Source organism: Copadichromis virginalis, linkage group LG15, assembly GCF_057382275.1.
Source record: "Copadichromis virginalis isolate Kocher_CV1m ecotype Utaka linkage group LG15, C_Virginalis_male_GT1.1, whole genome shotgun sequence".
NCBI lineage: Eukaryota > Metazoa > Chordata > Actinopteri > Cichliformes > Cichlidae > Copadichromis > Copadichromis virginalis.
Window position 1 is genome coordinate 16,731,927 of NC_140632.1, and position 24,207 is coordinate 16,756,133.

General features: G+C 39.7%; 1 protein-coding gene across 1 annotated transcript; it reads left to right on the forward strand.

Moving 5' to 3' along the window:
* Positions 1 to 787: 787 nt before the first annotated feature.
* Positions 788 to 24,207, forward strand: fntb (farnesyltransferase, CAAX box, subunit beta). The gene is made up of 12 exons (XM_085432211.1): positions 788 to 1,226; positions 2,976 to 3,040; positions 6,258 to 6,330; positions 8,447 to 8,538; positions 12,760 to 12,906; positions 13,716 to 13,799; positions 15,421 to 15,507; positions 15,630 to 15,759; positions 20,269 to 20,401; positions 20,943 to 21,054; positions 21,166 to 21,280; positions 23,717 to 24,207. The coding sequence occupies exons 1-12, from the start codon at positions 1,128 to 1,130 to the stop codon at positions 23,882 to 23,884; spliced, it is 1,305 nt and encodes a 434-aa protein (XP_085288337.1). The 5' UTR covers positions 788 to 1,127; the 3' UTR covers positions 23,885 to 24,207.

The following is a 24,207-nucleotide window of genomic DNA, read 5'->3' on the forward strand; positions in this document are numbered from 1 at the left end:
TCCAAATTAACACTATCAAACAATTTTATGTTAAATTACTCAACAGATGTTTACTTCATCCCAATTACAAGACATATGAACAGCAAACATGGTTAATTTTTCCCTTTACCTTTGTTAGATCACATTTATGAATTAATGTGCTTCTCGTTTTTCTTTTATATAAAATGTTATAAATAAATCAGTTATAATCAAGTGGAGTGAGTGGAAAGACACAACACATTTACACGTGAAAAAATAATTAATTGTTTAATTTTTCTTTTGAAAAAAAACTGAACACGGGTCTCACAGACCCGAACACCATACAAGGGTTAAGTGGCAAACCGTCATACCTCCTTACATTTGTGCTGGAATGACTCTGTGACAGCAGAAATGTGCATAAACTACTTACGGTAGGACGTTTTGCCAAAGTAGGACGTTTTGTCAGAACACCGGGCCTTAAAAATAGAGTTTAGTAAATGTGCAAAAGCTTAATTAAGCCTCTTAACATATGCACATAACATCAACAAACAAATGTGCAATTAATTATAGTCCTATTTTATTGTATATAGTCCCAGGAACAGCAAGATACTGCGCAGGACCCTCAACCTCCCAGGCGTCTGGTAGAGGACACGAGTTTGAACTATAGACCGCCCGCAGGGGCGAGAGAGGAATTTGTTATATGTAACCGTGAAACCCTTTCTTAAAGGTGGTCGATTTTTATCTTAAATAACTTTCAGTTTTAATTTGGAAGGCAAAACGGAACTATTTCCGGTATCCCCCCGCCCCCCACCGGGTAGTTTACCAGCAGGAATATTACCTGCGGTTACATTGACTCTCAGAATGCCAGTTAATGAAATTAAATTAAAATGGTCACAATACACACGCTCATAAACACTTAAAATGTATGTTTACCACTTTTCCAAGCGGCACCGCTCGTTTCTTTACATTCTCGCGTTCAGTGAATAAAACGCCACTAAAGAAGTTTGTTCCTTTGGAGACACCGTAACAGTTATCCACGCAGTTTCCGCCCAACAGGAAGTGAGCGGAGTCCAGCGAAAGTGTGAGTGAACTGTCAAAACAAACCAATAGCGACAAAATTATATCTTCACTCAGAGCGTCCGCACATCTAAAGAGGTCCCTTCACCACCATGGACAACATGCCTAACCCTCTGTGGTGTTTCCGTGAGCAGCAATCGGCAGAAATGTTCTTGGATGACGGGGTAGAGACGGTGACTTCTGTGGAGCAGGTAAGCACGCGAGCGTTAGCTTTTCTTTTTTTATAAGGCAGTGTGGCTAATGCTAACGTGCGGCTCTCCAGTCTGGGTGTAAAAAAGTGCACAGAAACTCAGCTGCCATACACACAATGCGTTATATTGCTAAAATGTCGACACTTTGATTGAAAAAGTAATCAGAAACTTGTTTGCGGGCATTAGTTCGCCGTGCTTTATCCATTTAGCCCATGGATGGCTAGCTTTGTTCCTTAATGAGATTAAGTTTGAATGTAGCTAGCTGCTAGCCAACTAATTAAAATAGTTAAGCCTGGGCATGACATAAAGTCTAACTTTGTCTTTAGTTTCTTCCCAATTAAAACATGATAGCAGGAGAGGGCTTTTATTTTGAAAAAACCTTATAAGACGTCAATTTCTGACAGCGTCTGAACATCTCTGCATCCTGGGCACTGTTCTTGAAAGTTACTCCACTGCAATCATTTTAGATCAGATCCAGTAACAGTTATCACTTCAGTCAAGGCACAAGTTAGAACTGCATTAATACAAAAGGAAACTAGGATTCAGACTGCCGTTTTTGCTCATTTCTAAAAAGTTCATCTGTCATTTTTTTCGGGGGGTGCAAACATTATTGTTATGTACGTTTTTGCTATTTTCAATCCAGAAGAGATCTTTCTCTCGAGTCTGTGTGGGAAGGTGCGACAGCTGCTGCAGCATGCACACACATCTTAATCCAGGGTGTCAAAATCACTGTTTGTCTCTTACAGTGGGTATGCACAATTCAGTGATTTATCAATATTTTAGTACCTGAATTTGTTCATACTTTAGGAAAACATTTAAAAGTGCCAAGTGAACAAATGAAGACCTGGCTGTCTTAGGAAATGAGGTGGAAATGAGAGCAGTGATGGCGGATCAGGCAGATGAAGAAGAGGAGGAGAAAGATGCAATGAGAAAAAGATAATGAAAAGATACAGGTTACAGGTACACTGTTAAATGGTCATATATAGTTTAAAAGAACTATTATGATAGTTATGTTAGAGTTATGATGTAACTTATAAGATGTACTATTTATGTTTCTGGTCTCTGCAAACATACATAAAACTCGATCAGGTGGAATGACAGTGTCCATCTAGGTGCCTTGTTGCTTTTGCTAATTTTGCTGATTTTTACCCCTTTTGATGACACCATACACTTAAAAAAACAGTACAATCAGAAATGTATGCATATTGTAGCATATCCCCATAGCAGGAAGAGTAGTGACTATTGGTGATGTCACAAGAAATTTCACACATTGCAAAGCCCTCAAGAGGGTCAAATTGGACCCTTTGGCTGGCTTTTTTCACCCACTTGTCATATGTTTTACATCCCTGGTCTAAATTAAGCTATACATGAACAAATAATGTCAAAAGTTACCCATTTTATTATGATAGAAGTTTTAAATATTCCTGGCTGCTAACGTTGATAAAGTAGCTCACGCTCTTTCAGTCACTTTCCATAATATAGGTCATGTGTAAGGCACAAATACGAGGTTATATGTTTTGAATTGATTGAGTTGACAGTTTTGACCACAAAACACACATGAGCTGTTAATGTTCAGGGGTTTACACATCAATCGCACCTTTTCTGGATTTTGTGGCTGATGCTAGTCCAGATTTTTAAATAGGAAATAATCCTGTTTTCTGAAATGCCTAAAATATGTTTTTTTTCCCCTCAAAATAAGCTTCATAACAACCAATCACATGCTGCTTTTTTTCTCTTTTTTTTTTTTAGAAAAAGGTGGAGAAATCCATTCAAGAAGTCATGAGTGTTTACAAGCAAATACACAGCTTACCACAGTAAGTATCCGCAGTGTGTTGTAGAATACAATGGAGCAGAGTCTGTGAGCTTTTTCAGGCAGACAGCTCAGCCCACTACAGCCTGTGATGTGCCTCGTTCTCCACACTTCATATATCAAACACCACCTTCAGATTTAAATGTTTAATTAAACTGCAAATCCCCATCTCTCCCTCTGACATGTTAATGCTGATGCTGCCATGTGTTGCTGCCAACATTTTCAATCCCTAAACTGCACCAACATCTACCTGTAGGCTCCAGAATTTTAATCATCTCCCACTAATTTCTATGTTTATCCCGTTTGCGGGGAGTGATGAGCTCTCATTATAGAGATTTTGGATATCCGCTAAAGGAGGAGGGGGGTGTTTCTCCTTTTGTCCAAGGGGAACAATTAACAATTTGAAGTCCTCCTTCACACTGCAGTACATTTTTAGAATCACACATTCCATCATACAAAATGAGGAAAGTAGATTACAGATGTAAGGATGTAGGTGATAAACACTGCCATCATTGATTGGCAATTTATTTGCCAATGGGCCGATAGCAGACAGTAAGGAAAACGTCGACCAATACCAATTTTCAGTGCATCCCAAAGTATTTTTCACTATATGTGGGATTGTGTCATTTATGGGTAATGTTGATGTTTGAAAAAGGAGACAGGATGGGTTCTTTGGAGTTCCTTGTCAGGTGACTCTTTTGAAGCAGAAAAGTAGAATTGCCTTGTCTCTTTATAAAAATCTCAAAATCTTACTTTGTTGTTTTGTTTTTTTTTTTTTTAAAGACTCAGACCTGGTTTCCTACATTGTTAAAGTCATTACCTGAAACCAGGACACTAAATTGGCCTGGTTATGACAGAAAAGTGTGCATTTTCAGACTCTTGCTGACAAGTAGGCCAGACGTTGTGTAGCCATAGCAATAATAATTACGTATTCATCAGTCACTCATAAAGGTGACTACATGAACAGCCATTATGAGGCATTTACAGGAACACCATTATTGGCCGTAGATGTTATTATGTTTTTTGTTTTTTTTACCCACAAACACCTGCTGTTTGTTTGCTATTAGAGAAGGCTGCACTGTGATGCACGATGGCTGTTATCTTAGCGGCGAGTAGATCTGCCCACGTAGTTTGCTTCTGCTATCAGCTGCCGTCGCTTCTCAATGAGGTGACTCATCTCATTTCTATGACAACTGCTAGATGTGAATGTCAGCGGTACTGCAACCAATGGAGAAATGCATTTTAGTACTACTAAAGAATCCGTGATATTCATCAGCTGAGGTCCTGCTTTTAGTGGTGATAATTGTTTTTTCAGCCTTGGCCGGGACTTGACCTCGAACAGGTGGGAGGCAAGATTTAAAGTTTTTAGATACGCTTTTTAAAACATAGTTGCAAAGTGCTTTATAGGACATAATAAATGGATCATATGAAATATAAAAACAGTGAGTGATTTACAGGATGGGTAAAATGAAGTATTTAAGAATAAATAAAGGCGGAATGAGAACATTTTTATTATTAAAAATTACTTTCTGTAAGAATAAGTTTTGAGGAGGGATTTGAAAGTAGGGTCTTAACCCTCAGCGCCTCTGGTTAAGGGATCCACAGCTACAAGCTCTAACAGAAATGTCCTGATGGGGGTACGACAAAGCAAGTTTGGCAAGTTCTTTGAATTAGCTGGGTCGACGAAACCTATAATCAATGTCAGCAATCTGTAAAAATATCTTTTTGTTGTGCCTTCATTTTTTGTTCGGCTGTTTGTTTTTCTTTCCTTCATTAGTTTATTTCTTTAGATAATTTGCCTGTAATATTTTTTCTTTCTTTATGTGCTTTCTTTCTCTTTTAGTTCTTCTATTCTTTCTATCTAGTCTTTCTCTCCTTCTTTTATTCACTGTTTTTTTCCATAGCTTTTATTCTTTCATTAATTTCTTTTTCCTTCCGATCATTTGGTCATTCGTTTTCTTTTTCTTTTGCTCTATTTATTTATTTGTTTGGTCATTCATTTATTTCTTTAATTTGTTCTTCCCCCCTATCTTTTTAGTTGTATTTTTGTTTGTACATTTTGTATTTTGTTTTCTTTCGTTCACTAATTTTTGGTTTCGTTGTGTACACTTGCGTGTAGCCTGTCGAGCTCTCAGCATTTAAAAGGGTGGGTTGAACATATATTTGTGTGGTGGACAGACGAGGTTTTAGATGTGGAGCTCTGCTTCTGTCATGTAGTGATCTGTGACTCATTCTGTGTTGGTAGAAAGCGCATATTATAACAGGTGTAGCGAACACTGTGTGGAAAGGTCAAGCAGAGAATCAGAGTGGGTGGGTATCAGTTGTCATTGATGCAGATATATAGTCAGACTTATGTTTATGAAGAGCTGCAGACTGAATTTTCCTTCAAACATTTAAAGATTAACTATGCGGCTCCTTAGTTTCTGTCATTCTGTTATAGTGTTTTAAGGCATTCTTTCATTCATATGTTTATTTTTATTAGTTTTTGCCTTAATTTCCTATATATTATATATATGTCTACCTCAATTTAATTTGATGTTTATTCGGGATATGAATACGATATGGACCAGTATCACATACCACAGCATTAATGGGTGGTTTGTGGTGCTGCTCCCTAGATAGTTTTAAGAGTTTTATGCATAAAAATCTATCGACAACAAATTAAAAAAAACAGTGCTGAAAAATATGATAAACATGATGACTTTCTTTTCTTTTTCTTTTTTTTTTTTTTTAGTTTCGTTGAGAAATACTTTAAAACTTGAAAGGCTAAGCTGATGTTTTGGTTTGCCTGGCTTTGGTTTCTTTTTTCTTTTTGTTCTTAATGAGGACAGGCCTCAAAGCTCTCCTAATAGAAAGTGAATAAAAAATAAGGAAGGAAATAAACAGAAGTCGCTAATTAGACTGCTGAGGATCTGAATATCTGAAACAAGTGAATAAATAATGCAGAGTTTGATCACAAACCCTTGCGTAGACGATCATTTTATTTGTGTTTCTCAGATTTTGGGCTACCTGGTGAATAATTAATTTTTGACACATAAATCAGTTCTTCTTTTTTTAAAATTTAAACTTACAAATGTTAGAAAAACAAGTGAATTGTGTGTCTAAGTTTTGAAATTATGAGTACTGACACTTTTCTGATTTTGTTTTTATTTATTTAAAAAAAAAAAAAAAATTTCCAAGTTGTTTGACATTTAACTTTTTGTCCCTCGTTTGTTTTTCAGGCCAACGTTGTTGCGGGAACAACACTACCAGTATCTCAAGAAGGGCTTACGTCATTTATCAGATGCTTATGAGGTAAAGTAAATTACTAATAAATAAAGAAAACACACACAAATTATGTGTTGTAGATATGTAGATGTAGTTTTATTTTTTCTTATAAACCTGTATTTCAATCAAAGTAGGCGTTGTATTTACACTCATCAGCCACTTTATTAGTTGTACTCCTTTTGCCTTCAGAGCTGAGCTGTTCAGTGCTGGAAACATTGCTCAGACGTTTTAGTCCATATTATGATGATAGCATCACACAATTGCTGCAGTTTTGTCCATCGCACATCCATGATGAGAATCTCCTGTTCCCCTACAGCGCAAAGGTGCTCTATTGGATTGAGATCTGATGACTGTGGAGGCCATTTCAGTACAATCAGCTCGTTTTCATGTTTAAGAAAGCAGTTTGAGATTGTTTGAAGTTTGTGATCTGGTAAATTATCATGCTGTAAGCAGCCAGCAAAAATGTTCAGTAAGTGTTTATGCTCAGGTGGTCTTGGAAGGAAAAGCCTCTGGACTTCTTTAAGTTTCTTGAAGACGTTTCACCTCTCATTTGAGAAGCTTCTTCAGTGCTCAGAGCAACTGGTGGAGAGACCCAGATTTTTAAGCCCTGTTGGGAGTGTCCCTAAGAGGGTCGTGGAACCCCCACTGATCCTCTGCCTAATCACACGAGCCATGGTGTGAAAACTGGTCTGGGTCACAATCAGCCAAGTTTTCGGGTGAACTCATTGTGAGACCTTGCCCCACCCTATTATGTGACTTACTGTGGTCAAATGGCCCAAAGTGTGAGTGGGCGTTAAGGCGCCTGGGAAGGGATCTTGACACTGGATTTTAGATGGCAGACAGTTGGTGTCGTAAGCCACAACTTCTGCTCAAAGATGGTCGCTCACAGTGGACATAGATGGCCTGTTTCACTCCTCTTTCAAACCATCTGTCCTCTCTGTCCAAAATGTGAACAGGTGCTCAGGTGGTATTAATTGAATCCCAGTGTGCCTACGCCACCACTACCAGCCCAAAGTGTTGATGCAATGCAGGATGGAAATGTCTCAGCAGAAGTTGAGACTCATCAGGCAATGTTTTAGTAATCTTCTGTTGCCCAGTTTTGGCGAGCCTTTTGGCAAGTGAATTGGAGCCTCATTTTTGGCAACCACTGTGGTCTTCTCCTGCTGTAGCCCATCTACTTCAAGAACCAGCTTGTTGTGTATTCAGAGATGCACTTCTGCTTACCTGCTATCAGCTCGAAGTAGTCTGGCCATTCTCCTCTGACATCAACGAGGCATTTCCACACAGAGAACTAGTACCGAGTGGATGTTTTTTATTTTTGCGACCATTCCCGGTAAATTGTAGAGAAGATTGTGTGTGAAAATTCCAGTCGATCAGCAGTTTCTCAAATACTCAGATCAGCTGGTCTGGCACAACCATTCCACATTCATTGTTTGAATGATTAGCTATTTGCATTAGCTATTTTGCAAATAGCTTTGTGTAACTAACAAAGTGGCTGGTGAGTGTGTGCTTAATATCGTGTGCTGAACAGTAGGACACCAACTCTCACTGCCTCTGGAAAAATGCCGAATTGTTATCCTCTGCTTTAAATAGAAATGCTGCAATTTTCAATTGGCCAAAAAAATATAGTTGTCTGCTTCTGGCAAAGTCACTGCTTTTTTTTATCTTTTACTTTTTTAATGTGTGTGCTTTTTGTTACTCTAGCCAGAAGAGAGAAAAGCATTTGTGTTTCTCCTTTTCTTCAGCTCAGTACCTTCATTATTTCAGTGGCGTTTCCTTTGATCACACAAAAGCAGGCAGACAGCCAATTTGTGTAGTTAAGTGTACGCAGTGCTAAAGAGAACAAACTGAGTTTGAATTATATGTAATAAAATCAGCACAAAAAGCATCACACAACTAATATTTGCGTCATAAATGGCAGACATAATCATAAAGTCCATTTACCAACTGCAGAAAATGAGTTTGTATGATGTTTCTGTGTGGCTCACTCCCATCATTTTCCTCCTCCTGCCCCTTGTGTGTCTGGCAGAGTTGTTTTTCTCTCATCTGTGCCTCTGACTGGCTGATCTCACAATCTCATTTATAGCTGTAATCGGTCATGTGATGCCCATTTGATTTTGTGTGTGTGTGTCTGTGCGAGTAGTGTCTGGATGCTAGCCGACCGTGGCTTTGCTTCTGGATTCTTCACAGTCTGGAGTTACTACAGGAGCCCATTCCTGCTGCCGTCGCCTCAGAGTGAGTCACACACGACAACAGAGTGGAGCCAAATAATACCCGTGCACTGCCAACGAATTTTGTTATTTATTGCTTTTTGCATAGTTCTCATAATTATTGCAGTAAAGCAGGTTTGTTGAAGATGCCACCCACCAATACCCCACCGCCCTTTATTTATAAATATCCATAAATAGTAAATGTAGAAATATGGTATAGTTGTGATATGCTAGCTTTACTTAACAGAGTTTTTTAGTGGATTTCATTTTCATTTATTTTTTTAAAGATTTCTACACAACATCCTTGATGACTGCATTTTTTTTTTTTGCTTTTCAGTTTTCTCTTTTGTATAGCAAAATCTAATATAACCACACACAACTTTCAGGTCCACCTCCTGGTAGCTAGGGAAGTGGTGTTTTTCTGTTATGGTTGATCATTGGTAGTTTGCAGACAGCTTGTAGACACATTACTGCCCCCTTCTGGTAGTAGTAGCAAACTCTTACGTTAAACTAGGCCCTAAAAAGGAGACGGTTTACAGTTTTGACCCTTTCTGGCTCCAATAATGAACATAATGTAGTTTATCTTATTCCATATGATCTGAAATTACCGACCACCCTATAAGTACAGTGGTAAATGTCACAGAGTTAGGAACCTGAGGCTGTTTTCCCTCAGACTTCCTATAGAGGCCATTGAAAAAGAATGCAGGTTTAGGGCATCTGCTTCAGTTCTCAGACCCAGGGGCTATGCACATTTGTATAATTGTACATATGAATAAACCCAAAATTTCAACATATTTTTCTAAAATGCTCCAGATGTGTTTAAACGTGTTATATTGCTTAAAACAAGTTGGAAGATCAGACTACATCTGTACAGAATACAGTTATACTAGCTCTTCCTATGTCTCAGGTTATACACAATAAAAAGAGATTATTAGCTCAATTAAAATGTCCTTTATACTTTATTCCTTACGCTACAGTCACACTGTGGCAAACAGCAGTTGGATACTGAGGCACAAACAAAATGAGTGTGAACTTGTGATTTTGTTGCCTTTGAAACGGTTGCTTTGAAAATGGGGACCAGGTCTGTGACCACTTGCGGTTATTTTTCTTCTTCAAAGCATCATCAAGATGGTGATGAAACAGCAATAAGATTGAGTTGGTCTGCTGTCAGTTTGTGATTGAAGTTGGCAGATACTTAAAATTCATTTGTAACTGTGACATATTGTAAACACTGCAATTCTGTTGCCATCTACCTACAGAAAAATTCATATTAACTACTTCTAGCTCAGCGGTCCCCAACCCCCGGGCCTCGGACCGGTACCGGTCCGTGAGTCGTTTGGTACGGGGCTGCGAGAGTTGAGGCTCAGGTGTGAAATGTATGGTTCAGGGTTTTTATCGGTATTTTGTTATCGTTTTTATCGTTAACTCGGTTTTCCTGGGTCTTTTCACGTGTGTTATGAATAAATCTTCTTTTTTTCGGTACCGGTACTGGTTTTATTTTGTTGTATTTATCCGTGACGCCTTAAAGGCCGGTCCGTGAAAATACTGTCGGGCATAAACCGGTCCGTGGCGCAAAAAAGGTTGGGGACCGCTGGTCTAGCTGGAACCTCATAGATCTGGACCCAAAATTTCCCCCCAAAATAGTGATGTAGTTCCTGCAAGATGGCAGTTTAAGTGCTCAGCAACCTTATTTTTATATAACCAGAATGCAACCAGTTGGCAGCCAGTTCAGTCGAATCCCCGATTGCAAAGAGCCATGTCCATGTCACACATGGGATACACTCCTTGGTGCAGACTGACTCTGACTGACTGCAGCGTGTCAGGAATCTGACTGTTATGAATTGAAGGGGATCAAGTGCCAGCAGTGCGAGTCAGACTGCAATTGTTTGTAGACAGGTTTCTCCCACCGGGCGACCTATTCAAGAGCCTCGTGATCACAAGTGGCCCACCACAGGTTCAGGGTGTTGGACGCAGACATTATACTACATTACATGTACCAATGTTACTGTAAACTCCTCCTATCCTCTGGCTCCCTTCCTAAAACACAAGTCACCATTTTATAAAACAGAACCAGAAGTGGTAAGAGATGAAAGATGTTGATTAAATTACCATATAATGACCATTATTTTTTTTTTTTTTCCTGTCCAGCTGCAGCATTGGCCTGGGCTTTGCTGTTAAATCATCCCTTGTCCTTGTTTCCATAGCCAACTTCAAGAAGTTTAATTTATTCTCTGTAATAGAAAACTCGCAGTAATAAAAAGTTGGGGTGTTGATGTTTGAAGCAGTGAAATGAAGGTTTTTCCAAGAGTTATTATGCCTGATATGTGTGATTAAAAGTGATGACAACATTGTGCATGACTGGCAGGTGTACTTATAAGTACTTTTTTTTTTTAGGCTGACACGGCTTCAAACACTGTTGCTCTCACTGCCACCAAAATGTCATTTGATTAAATTACTGCCAGTCAAAGTAGCACTCTGCAAACCACGTAGCGAGTCGCCGTTCCAGGCTGCCAGCCCACGCTCTCATTATAACCGTGAGGCGTGCCAGCACACCGGCTGGCACTGCCCGGGCACCAACGTGATGGCTTTGTGCTCACACACACAAAAACACTGGCCCTGTTCAACGATCTATAACAATGCAACCTACAAGAGATTGCTTTCTCTGGTTTATGAAGTGTACACTGTTCTCAGGTCAGTGTTGGCACCAGACCGGTTGGCCAAAATTAAAGTGGGCTTCCCTTCCAACTCACTTGGCTCAAAGCACTCTTACAGTTTTATTATTTTTCTCCATGGCGGAGGATGAAGAGGACATTTGTGAGCGAAGCAGCGTGGTGCATGGAGGCTGGAAAGAAAGGGACCTGTGGTAGAGTTGGTCTATGCAGTATGACACGTCAGCTAAAGTGAAATAGCCCAGTGGAGCGTGTTTTATAGCCTTCCAACTTTCTGCCGGTCTGAGATAGAAAATAGGAGCTGTGATTATTTAGTAAATGGAAACTGTGTAGCGTGCAGAAAAAGTGGTTTGTTCAAGTCAGGTGAAATAATTAGCGTCAAACTTTTAAACAGAAAGAAAAGCTGCTATACGTACATACTTATACAGACTGGAATCTGTATTGTACAGGATTACTTGACCCTCAGATGACCAAGTGGAGTAATTTATGACGTATTTTTGTGCTTATCAGCCTCATACCACATCCTTTATCTATGAAAGATATTCTAAAAATGTGCTAATGCAAGTAATCATGGTTTCTAATCATTTCTATGCAAAAGCAACGTGATCGTCACCTTCATATCATTTTGATTGTCACATTGGGTATTCGATATCTGCAGCTGCTAACAGACCTTTCTACTGAAGGTTCTACTGTTAGCCTTGGTTTACGGCAAAACATTGCAATGCAGTGATTAGAAGCAGAAAACTGCAATAAGATTGAAGACTATAATGTTTAAAAAATACACTATCCATGCCACAGTAATGGGCCACTTACTGTTTTTAAAAAAAAGCTATAAAGCATGTAGGAGAACTACACTGACAAATCACTGGTAGTAAATGTTTTTGTGATTAAAGATGTGTAACTGCAACATACGACATGGCTGTGATCCCCATTTCTTGACACCTCCTTGAATATTTGGTTCTAAAAATAGTATTTAGATATCAGCATTATTTTTATTTATTTATTTATTTTTAGAAATCGTGTCAATATCTTGTGTAACTCAAGGAAGTGAGCATCAAAACTCATTATCTGTGCAAACATACATTTCTGCAGATCGCCTAAACGTGCCAAAAATTGCGAACCCTTTGGGTGTTGACACAGATCTGAGGTAAATGGTAACTGTAACTTGCCGTCTTAATCAAACGAATAAATAAATAAATTATGTGTTTTACAAAAAAGCTGAAAAAAATAGTAAAACAGTGAATTTGAAAATTGATTAAAAACAGTAATTATATTTTAGCATTATTGCTGCTGGATTAGCCTTTACAAACATTAATATGATTTTTGGCAATTACTGTTAATTTAGGGCAGTTGTGGGGTAAACCTTTGGGTGGTGGGCTAGTACATTTGTTCAAACTATCAATACAATTAATGAGTGTTTTATTGCTGCCATGCAATTTCAGCAATCCTGCATGTAAGAAAGAGTATGCTGGTGTTTGTAGTACATTCATGCAGTACCATTTGGCTGCTCTTTGTGGTTGTCAGTTTGTATATTAAATAAATAATGATATTATAACCTCTGTATCTTTGCTCTCCAGTGTGTGTCAGTTTCTGGCACGCTGTCAAAGCCCAACAGGGGGTTTTGCCGGGGGACCGGGGCAACACGCTCACCTTGCACCCACCTACGCTGCCGTCAACGCCCTCTGCATCATCGGCACAGATGAGGCCTATAATGTTATAGACAGGTATGATCACACAGTGTGCTGCTAGGGTGGTAAAATGACAACATGACAAACACAAAACAGCTTCCGTTAAAGCAGCTCAGTTTGTTTGAAATTAATATGTCAGACAACCCCTAATTTATGTGATGATATTTATTGGATTTCTTTTAGACTTGCATAGTTTATTACAGTGCTCTTATTGTATCTTGGATATTTATTTGTATTTTATAGGCTATTTAATATTGTGTCCACATGCCTGTGGGCTTTAGATTGGAATTAGCTTGCAGTTATCCTATGAGATGAATCTTTTTGTGCAGTTTGTTCTCTGACAAATAAAGATGAAACTAAACTGTGGCTGTGTAATTGAAATTCATAATTTACGCCTTTAAATTTGTTTGTGTAACTGAATTTCCCTCCTATGCTATAACCACTATAACACATTTTCTTACAGTTGGAGGGGGTTGTCGCAGCTACGGATCATGTTAATGTTATTTAACCAGCAGCTCATTATAAGACCATTTCGAAACACTGTTTACATGAGTTGTTTTTCTCCTAATTGACTCTGCGTGATGGAGAAAAGGTGACGCTTTGCGTGTTTACAGTCGAGCAGCGATTCCCGTTTCTTCGCAGCGACGCAGATTTAGACAGCGGGTGTTGACTTTGCATTAGTGCTTTATTAAATTTGCAGCAGCTACTCTTCCACCCCCTGCCCTCTCTCTCCTCTGTTTATTCTTCACTCCATCTACAGCGCCTCCTCCTCCTCCTCTTTACACCATGAACTCATCCTTGTTTCTAATCAACCCTTCTCCCCCTTCTGTTTTGACTTCCTCCAGGGAGAAGCTGCTAGATTTCTTGTGGTCAGTGAAGCAGCCAGATGGCTCCTTTGTGATGCACGTCGGTGGAGAGGTGGATGTCAGGTGAGGCCCCAGAAGATAAATTCTGATTCCTCTATCCTTGTGTTTTTCTGTAGGTTTTTATTTTTTAGAATTTGCTTTTCATCACATAAGAAAATTTATATCGTTAACTACATCTTTGATGACTGCTTGGACACCAAACATCTTTGGTGTCCATACTGTGTTGATCACAGTAAAGGGGTCATTTTTGAAGGCTAATTTCCCCTTAAGCACACTCTGCTTTGTATTTATATTCTCCTGTGTTTTCTTTTAGTGTTGATAACAGGGGAAATAATGAGAAATGCCCACATCTCTTTTACATAATAGTGGATTTATCTCATTTCGGATGTGTGTGTGTGCTTTTTCCTCTTTGAGGCTGTTATGTGGGGCTTTTTGTTATGTTTTTGTTTTGTTCTTTGAGGTTCAGTTTCCTTTGAACAAAGAACTTCAGAAGGTACTTTTTCATTCTCAGAGGAGCCTGATATCTGTTTCCAACCAATTAGCATCGAGGTGCCGTTATGTATTACTAAAACTGTCTTTCTCTTAGGCAGGTTTTGCTATTCAGTTTTTGATAAACCATTTTGTGTCACATTTTTCTAAACTGTCAACAAAGTTATCCTTATTTTGAAAGTTTTTTTTAGGGGTTGTAATTACAGGATTTTCTGATTTGATGTTAGTGTAAGTGTGGTGATATACAGTGTTATGCAAAGATTTAGTTGCCTTATTCGTGTTTTCACTGTTTTTGCTAGAAGTCTGATATAGCTTAGCTTTTAAAAAAAAACACATTCAATTTAATTACCACGAACAAGTCTGGCTGCTGTCACTGTTCACGAGCAGCACTAAATGTATTTTCCAGATGAAAGTACTCCAACAAAAAGTGGCTTATACATTCTAGGGGAACTTTTTATTAGGTACAGCTTGCCAGTTCCAGGTTGGATCCTGTTTTGCCTTTTTTGTTTCATAGATTCAACAAGATGCTGGAAACCTTTTCCATAGATTCTGGTCCATATTAACGTGATAACATCACATAGTTGCTCCAGATTTGTTTTGTTTCGACATCTTAACAGGAAAAAAAAGTAACTTGTCTTTCTACAAACCTGGTTTAAGGTTTTTCCCAGCACACATAAGCACATCGGTTCAACTTTTATATCATATTTGAAAGAAATTGAAATCAAATAAACCCCAATTATTAAAACAGTCTTTCTTTCTAGTTATTTAGTTAACATAGTTTTGTGAACCCACATGAACTATAGCCAAGGTGTTCATCATAAAGATAGAAGATTATTTATATAACACTTTTTGAGTTTTTGGACGATCTCTGCAACCAAATAAGGAGTTTTATGCACGTCTGATACCTGAGCTTTTCAAGTGATTTATTGACAATATCAAAGATTTAAAAAACACCTTTCTTGAATTCTAGTTTAGTTATGATTCCTTGCAGTCTCAACATTGCAGGGAAACAAAATATGTAACAGTCAAAATGACTGTGACTGAACAGCAGGGGAACATAAATGGCAAACTGGATGTTTGTTTGGTCTGCTGGCAGCCTAAAACACAGTATGATGATGTTTAGCGAGAGCTTCCTGCTCCCTCTCAACTTTATCGTGATCTTTATCAGCCTGATTTGTTTTTTCTGCTTTTTTAGGAGTGCATACTGTGCAGCTTCGGTAGCATCGCTCACAAACATCCTCACACCTAAACTGTTTGAAAACACAACCAACTGGATTCTCAGGTACAACAACCGACCACAGCACTCTGAGTAAATTATTAAAGAGCATTTTTGTCCTGCTTTTTTTACATAATCCAGTGTATGGGTTTTTTTGTTTTTTAACTACATGGTTTTCTGATTTCTAGCTGTCAGAACTGGGAGGGTGGTTTAAGTGGAGTACCGGGTTTGGAGGCACACGGCGGTTACACGTTCTGTGGTACAGCCGCCCTTGTCATCCTGGGCAAAGAACACATGCTGGATCTGAAAGCCTTGCTGGTGAGCACATCCTCCCTCCCCGCCTTTTCCTCTCTATTGTAACCTCAAATGCTCAGTCTGTGTCCCAACAGCAGAAAAAGATGCTATCATTGTCAGTCACAACAGGGGCTTTGTGCTAAAGTTTTATCGCTTTCAAAGTTGGGTGCTCAGTTCTGTGACGAAGCAAGTACAAAATGTCATTAAAAATCAAATACAATGTTGCAACTCACAACAAAATTTCATCTTCTGAAAAATGTGGAGAAATCTCTCTATGTCAGTCTTTCCTTCTCCTATTCGACAAACATTAATCTGATCCACTTATTGTTAAGCTTTTCTCATACTTACTATCTTTGTGATGATATTTACTGACTTTAATGCATCCACAGGCCTCTAATTCCCAAGTTAATCATTCACAAAAAGTGCCAAACGTCAGGTGCTGGTTTAGCTCAGTAGTTGAGCAGGCAAGCAGATAATGCAAGACCAAATGCAGCAGGCTGGGTTTGACTCTTTTGTTGGGCATCTTTCCTGTCTGCTCTTTACTGAAAACTATCTAATAAAGGTGAGAAAAACCCAAAATTAGTCACTCAGGAACTGTCCTTGCATACATCGTTACACTACATGTTACTTTTATTGTGCACAATCGCACGTCGCAGTAATGCAAACTTCATCATGAAGTACTAAAAGGAAATAAGTATTCAGTGACTTCAAGCAACAAAATAACCACAGATTACATGAAGTGAGCGGGTCCCAAGTTAAAGAGTGAATGTTACTGCTGTTTGCTAAAAGAGGAGGCCTGAATTTATTGATGTCACCTAGGCAGAGCAGCCTAGAAATGTTTAGCTTTTAAAAAATTCCTTATTCTGATAGTTTGATTATGTTTGGTTTCTGTGATAAGTTACTCATAATTTGTTTGAAGCAGTTTCCAGGAAAACTGCAACCTGCTCTTTCTTCACAGACTCGTTTAAACTGGCACAATTACACAAACGCATTCGCCGAGTCCTTGTAGCTGTCCTCTTTACACAGGAGTAACTTAATAATGACCTGCATGTGAGCTGTTTAGGAGACATCTGTAAACTGGAGCTATGAAAAACACGGGTTACACTCTTCCTGAATCTACTAAAACTGCCGATGTTCCTTTTATGACTTCTTTACGTTGTTTAGCTGCACCATAATGTGCTTCCGTGTATTCAATCACTCTTTCTGTACTGTGGAATAAACATCTGTGCATGTAGTTACTCTCGGAGCACTCTGGAGGTTTACATAAGTTTTTGTTTTGCAACTGTTGGGATGCTTTGTTTCTCCCCTCAGGGAAATCTCATTTCCCTTCTTCCTTAGTAGTAAAAGGTTAGGAGCAGCTGCCCTTTAGCTTTGATGCAGGTCGAGCTTTTGAGTCATGCTCAGGGAAGCTGCAGTGGGGCAGATGCTCGCTGACACAAAGCTTGAGGTCATCCTGAGAAGATAAAATGATAAGGCTGTAACCAGAAGGCCAGTCTGCAGCAGTTTTTTATATTTTATTGAGCTCATAAAACACTTGATGTCATCATCCCTTAGCTTTTATTCAAATACTGTGTGATCACATTTGCATGTAACTGTGAAGTAAACCTGTTTCCACACCTGCGTGCACTAAAGTCCCTCTACCTTTAAACAACGTTAGTTATTTTCACCCAACACCCAGCTCAAGTGGCAGGTCAACAGAGCGCGCTCTCTAAGGTGTTGTGTGTCACTGTCCGTCCCTCAGAGACGCCCGGCATATGGCTCTGACTGAAGGCGGCGGGTTAGCAAAGGTTGTAAGTTGAAACCAAGTGGAGAATATCAAAAGCAGCGAGACTCGCTCGCTGCACAACTCGAGTCATAACCTAAAAATTGTATGTGAGAGAATGCATAAATCATTAACGCTGAGATACATAGATAATTCACAATGAACAACTTTCATATTTACGTGGTGTCATTGTTTATTTTCACGGGGATCTATTAATGATCTTGTGATGATCATAGTCCAGATTCTCATTAGGAATTCATTAAATCCGTGAACAACCAGGCAAATATACTCATTTTACCGCAAGCCGCGTTGTTTCTTTGCCTTGCATTTTTCTTTCTTTGGTAAAGGCGGCCACTTCTCACATGATTAAGACATTTAAAACCTTTTGAAGGTGCACTAATTAAAATTTGCCTCTGTGGCACGCAAACACCCATTAGTTCCCTCATCCAAATTTGGATGACTACATATGTGGCCAGTCTCTAACCTTTAAAAGAGAGAGGTGGGGAGCTTGTTCATTCAGGTGACTCTCCTCCAGTATCTCTTGGGTGACTCTGAGGTGAGGTGTTCCAACATGTCCTAAGGGGGGGGGGGGCAGAGCAGACCCAGGACATGCTGGGGAGATTACATCTCTCAGCTGGAATGCCTTGGTGTCCATGCAGAAGAACTGGTGGAGTGGGTTGACTTTGTTTAGGCTGCTCCCCCAATAACCTAGCCATTGATCAGCAGCTTTTGTGTTACATGGCCTGGGTATTTTCACATTATTAACTCTTTCGCCCACGGACACTCACTAGGACTAACCCTTGTTTCTCTTTTCTTAACTGAGCAGTTTCTATTATATTTCAGGGCTGCTACCAGAACAAAATGACAGTTTTTTTTGTGTGTGTGCACCAAGTTGAGAGCAAATTTGGTCCAAAGAGCACTTCAAATAAAAATGTGTTGCAGTTTAGTTTCATCTGGTGTAGAAACATGTAGAGGTACAAATGGAGGCTGGAAATGTTACAGGCGTCACTGCTTCTGTTACCTCTTGAAGGCTCTGGCTGCTGGGCTGGGTACAGGACACACTCACTCTGTGAGCTTTGTAAGCACCTGCAAAGCCAGCGTGCTAACACAAAGTTCAATTTTGCGTTAGCTAGAGTGGATCGTTTTCTGGCCTGGGTGTACTTTGTGCTTCACTGTTACGTTCTTGTCCTTTTGTGCAATAAAAATGACAGTTATGTAATCTCCACTCCTCAAAAAAGTGCAGGCTGCTCAACTATTATTTTCTGCTCCATCAACATGAACGCCAGCTGCTTGTAGCACAAGTGCACAGAAAAGGGGACACATCATGATGTTCTTTTTCTTAGTCTGCTCTTGCTGGTTATTAAAGAACACAAATGATATTCCTACAAATTCCTTAACTTATGCAATGCACATCATAAATCAAATACATTGTGATAATTTGATGCTCTATGTAAACAGCAGAATTTTCAGAGCCATTTTAACGCTCTCCACCACTGCAGCAAATCAAAGTTCAATATATATATTTTTTTTATCTCAGCGCCCAGATGCAGTGAAATTAAAGCTAAAGCAGTAGCATGTTTGAAGCATCTATGGTACCCTGTGACTTAATGAGGAATTATGTGAAAAATAAATAACAGAAAATATGAATTGAAGGAAATTTGCACAAAACACACATACTCACTATCAAATTTAGGTGGATACTCCAACGTTAATTTACTGATCACCGGTGCACATATCACTGTCTGTGTTGTGAGATAAAATGCAATAATTTTCCATACAGCTTAATAAAGTTTAATATGAGACATTAAATAATTTCAAATACTTCTTTCCCACGTTTGCTTCGTAACTCCAATATCCCATAATTATTCAGTCCTATTGGACTGGATTGTACCAGTTGGCAATTTCCATGGCAGCAGTTTTCTAAATCGTTCCTATTCTGAAAAATATCAGGTCCCGTCTGGTCCGCTCCTGCCTCCTGTCTCGTCTTACCCTGTGAGGTTTTCAGCTGTTGGTATACATGCGATTCCACTCAGAGCTAAAGGGACACAAACACATGCAGTACATTCAAATTCAAATTCAAATTTTATTTGTCACACACACACAACCATACACAGTATGACATGGGGGTGAAATGCTTGTAGCTGTACAATGCCCGACCATTAAATGACAGAAGAAAAGTTTTACAATATTTACAATTTACAGTTTACTACAGAATTTACAAATCAACTTAGGAATTTACAGTAAAGAATGTGCAAATAGCAGAAGAGATTATAAAGATTATAGGAATTATAGGATTATAGGAAATGTGTGGTGGTGCGTGTGGTGACGTGTGTGAGAGTCCAGTCTTTAAGTGAAGTGTTTGGGAGAGTCCAGTCCTACACCTGGTTCAGGGCCCGAATAGCCTGGGGGAAGAAGCTCCTCCTCATTCTCTCTGTTTTGGCCTTAAGGGAGCGGAAGCGCTTCCCAGACCTCAACAGTGAGAAGAGTCCATTGTTGGGATGGGAGAGGTCCATCATAATCTTCCTAGCTTTGGACTTGCACCGCTTGGTGTAGATGGACAGCAGGTCAGGGAGCTCTGATTGATGCGTTCGGCTGAGCGCACCACCCTTTGCAGATCTCGTCTGTCCTGCTTGGTGCTGTTCCCAAACCAGGTGCAGATGTTTGACATCAGGACGCTCTCGATGGTGCAGGAGTAGAAGTTCTTGAGTTCTACATGCTTTGTTTGTTAATTCAGCGTATTTAAATGTGTGTTTGTCACCTTTCCTCCTCAGCGTTGGGTGGTCAGCAGGCAGATGCGATTTGAAGGAGGTTTCCAAGGCCGCTGCAATAAACTAGTGGACGGCTGCTACTCTTTCTGGCAAGCTGGACTCCTGCCTTTACTCCACAGAGCCTTATACAAAGAAGGTGCCTTTACATTTTGACCCTAAACTCTTAAAACAGTTCGAAATGGAAAGGTCTCATCACCGTAGCATCAAGCGGCACAAGGAAAACCAATTTAGCAAAGCGTGATTTTTGGTCAGAATTATTTGAAATTATAATATCAGCAAGTCTCCACTGACTTCAGCTGATCTGAATGAATGTCAGTGCAACAAAGATAGAATATTTTTCCAGTTTTAGTCGTTTTTCACCCAAAACTCTTTGAATAGTGAGTGATAGATTGATCAGTGTCAAAATCTTGAGGTTTGTCGTGAAGCAGTCCTTCGTTCTAAAATGTAAATCAGAAAATTAGAGAATATGTGGTTAGGAGGTCATTTTTCTTTAGATTTTGACTATAATTTGTATTGTTATTCTGTGGGGGGTTTTAAAATGTTAAAACTGGAAATAGCCAGGTGTTCACATTTTCATGTTGAAAATGAAGTCTGAATTTTCTGTGGGATCATCCTGGTTTTTTTTTGTTGGATTTTTTTTTTTTCCCCTCTTGTGACTGACCTGTGTGTTTGCTCAGGAGAGTCAGAGCTGAGTCAGCAGCGGTGGATGTTTGAGCAGCAGGCCTTGCAGGAGTACATCCTCCTGTGCTGTCAAAACCCAACAGGAGGCCTTCTGGATAAGCCTGGCAAGTCAGTACCACACCATCTGAGCACACACACACACACTACATATTTGTACAGCTTTACTCATGCGTAGCGTTTTTACATCACTGCCCTGTTTTATTGTCTTGGTATGTCCAGGTCCAGAGATTTTTACCACACGTGTTACTGCCTCAGCGGCCTCTCCATAGCACAGCACTTTGGGAACATGGACAACCATTACGAGGTGATCCTCGGCAAGGAGGAGAATAGATTGGTGAGAATGAAAGATATACATTATATGAAACTTTGACAAATGTTGGGTGTAATAAATATTTTACATAGAGGACATGTTACTTGTTGGGGAGTGGAGTCAGAAGCTGGTCTTTACATTCAGTTAAAACATGTCATCCTAAATGAGCTGTTCTACAGTTCTAACTCTACCTTCCTGTTTCGCTCAGAGTTAGATTAGATAATCAGTGCACACTCATGTGTCTGACCCGCCTTGGCTTTCTGAATAACTCTGTGAGGTCTCAGTCATCATTAGTGGAGACCCTGAAGGGGATGGTTGAGAAACACACGGATGTACGTTGCTCTTGCTAAGAGCTTTGCATCCATCGTTATTTGGCGGTCATCCTAGACCTAGAACAAGAATTACCCGAATGTCATCCCTTCCCCTGTTCCTGGACTTGTAAGCACCGACCGCATATATGAGAGCAGGTAAACGTATAGCAAATCAGTCTGCAAGAGTGGGAGCTATACTCTTGGATACTGTCCAGGACTGGAAGATGCAGGCTGACTTGGATCAGAAGCTCAGTTTTCCACCAGAGATCCCAGCACCTGCTCGTAGGCCGGGCCAAATCTCGTGGAACAAACGGTACCATTAAAGAATGCGGTGGGTGAAGCGCACGAACAGAAAAAGCTGAAATAGAATGAAATAGCAGCTGAAGCTGAAGAGAGCAACGAATGTACAAGCTGCTCCCTTTAGAGTTGGGATGCAGGGCATTTGTAGTGACATCAACAACAAGGCTCCCAAAGAGCACAGAGGTTTGAGAACAGGCTTTCTGATAAGTCATCAATTCACTGTCAGTTTGGAAAACGGACTCAAGTGGGACCGCAGGATGTCCAGCATAAGTGGTAAAAGCAGAGCAGCCATGAGAAACCGCATGTGGAGCTAGTGCATAATAATGCCTCAGCAGATGAGTCCATGCGATCATAATAAACCGCTGGGGTCGCAGGCGTCTGCACAAACCCTCCTGGTCACCGTTTGATCTCAAGTTTTCTGTCATTCAGACTGTAGCAGACCCACTGACAGGACACTGTGGAACATGTTTGACAGAAACACATATTAAAGCATTCACAGGTTTTACAGAAAAGGTGCTTTTCCAAAGGCTGTTATGTTAGGGCGGAGTCCTCACCGAGTTACACTAATTAACTCCTGAGCCGTTTAAAGAGATTAACATTACTGTTAATTGTTTCAAGTCTGAAATGGTAGCTAACGACATATGTAGATTTTTGATGGCATTATTCATTCCTAAAGGTCTGTGTCAGTCTCGGCTGAAAACTCTGCATTAAATCAGGTGGTTTCATTTAAAATAAAACAATGTTTTAGGACCTTTTTGCATCAAAAACTGAAATACCAACAATAGAGCTCAAATATTATGTATGTATACAGGTTTTTATATCATGTCACGCAGTTGCAAACACAAGCGGCTCTTCATGAGTAGATGAGAACTAACTGTGCACAGTGACACGGCTGCTTGCTCATACGGGAAACTGCTTAAGAAGGTTGGCAATTTTTATTTTTATTTTTTATAACCAGGACATGATTTCTGCACTACATTTTATATGTATTTTATTTTTGTTTTTTCTTTCTTTTTGGGCAGTTTTTGGTTTATAATCCCATTATTTTCAAGAGAAGTTGCACATTTTTCTGCAGCCAGTATCTCTAAAACTGGGAAACTTAAATATTCTTGCTTTAGCTATTGAAGCTAACAGTATAATTGTCTCTTTAAGGGTAACTGCTGCTTCTTTTTTTCTTGTTTTTTTGCACCCTTTCATTTCATCACCATGCAGTAAATAATTAAAGTACTGGTTTTCTTTTATCAGCCATGGTTTAATCTGCACGCACCTGCATAAAGAGTCAAAAACGCCTCAAAGGTGTTCCCGTGCTGACTATTGAGTGCAGTGCAGTCAGGTTTAATATGAGCGAGCTATAAAATGAGAAGCTCTGAAAGATGCTCTACAATAAGTGGGGTTTATAAAAAAGAAAAAAAAATTGAAGCTACTGAAATGACACGTGTGGTTGCACGTAAAGGCCGCGGCAGTTGGTTTTGGTTTTGTTTTCCTGTTTGCTGTTGCATTACTGGCACTGACAGCTGTTTACAGCAAGTCTTCCCCTTGCACATGCATATGCATATCGGCTCGTAGGTTAAAACAGCAGCCAGGTTCAAACTGTATCCCTAAAGTGCCTGAGCTATGGTGTTTTCAGCTCAAAGTGTAGTGGGTTTCTTTGTGGTGTGCAATTCTCAGATAAATCAATAAAACAGTCTCGGTGGATGGTGGCAGCTTCCTGTGATGAAAATGTTAAAACTGCATCATAATAGTGAAACTGCAGTTCCACCTACTAATGGGATATAATAAGAAAAAAAATACATACTGCGACAAACGAAATATCTCGCAAATCTTTTGTTTTCTTCTTCTGACCAATTAGGCACCAACTCATCCAGTTTACAACATCTGTCCAGAGAAGGTGGCTCAGGCCCTGCAGCACTTTCTCCGGATGCCCGTTCCCGAGGTCAGCAGGCAGCCGGGAGGCTCCGGTGAAGACAGACCGTCAGATGCTGCTGCTGCCTCCTCATCAGCTGACCTTCAGTCCTAGTTGGTCCTCAGCAGTAACGTCACTGTGCGTTTTAAAAAAAAACAAAACAAAATAACAAAAATCAGCCAACTCTGGGGATCGCCCCTGAGCCGGGAAGCTGTTGTCAGGTATTTTGTGGACAAGCGGGATAGTTGACCCTCGCTGCAGACCAGTGCTGAATTTTGCCCCAAATAAAGGTCAACGGTTTTGCAAGGGCAGCCTCACATTCAGTTGAATATGTTTTATTTTTATTTTTTTTGCTTGCATTGTCTGTTTTCATTCTCTGAAATAAAGGTGGAACTTTATAAGGTTTCAGTAGGTTAATAAAACTTGTTAGAGCTTTT

Bases quoted from the DNA above. Each gene is read 5' to 3' on its own strand.
- fntb (XM_085432211.1), top strand. From the start codon at position 1,128: ATGGACAACATGCCTAACCCTCTGTGGTGTTTCCGTGAGCAGCAATCG. The intron at 15,760-20,268 runs GTGAGCACATCC...TTTCCTCCTCAG, and splicing joins TGGATCTGAAAGCCTTGCTG to CGTTGGGTGGTCAGCAGGCA. The intron at 21,281-23,716 runs GTGAGAATGAAA...CTGACCAATTAG, and splicing joins GCAAGGAGGAGAATAGATTG to GCACCAACTCATCCAGTTTA.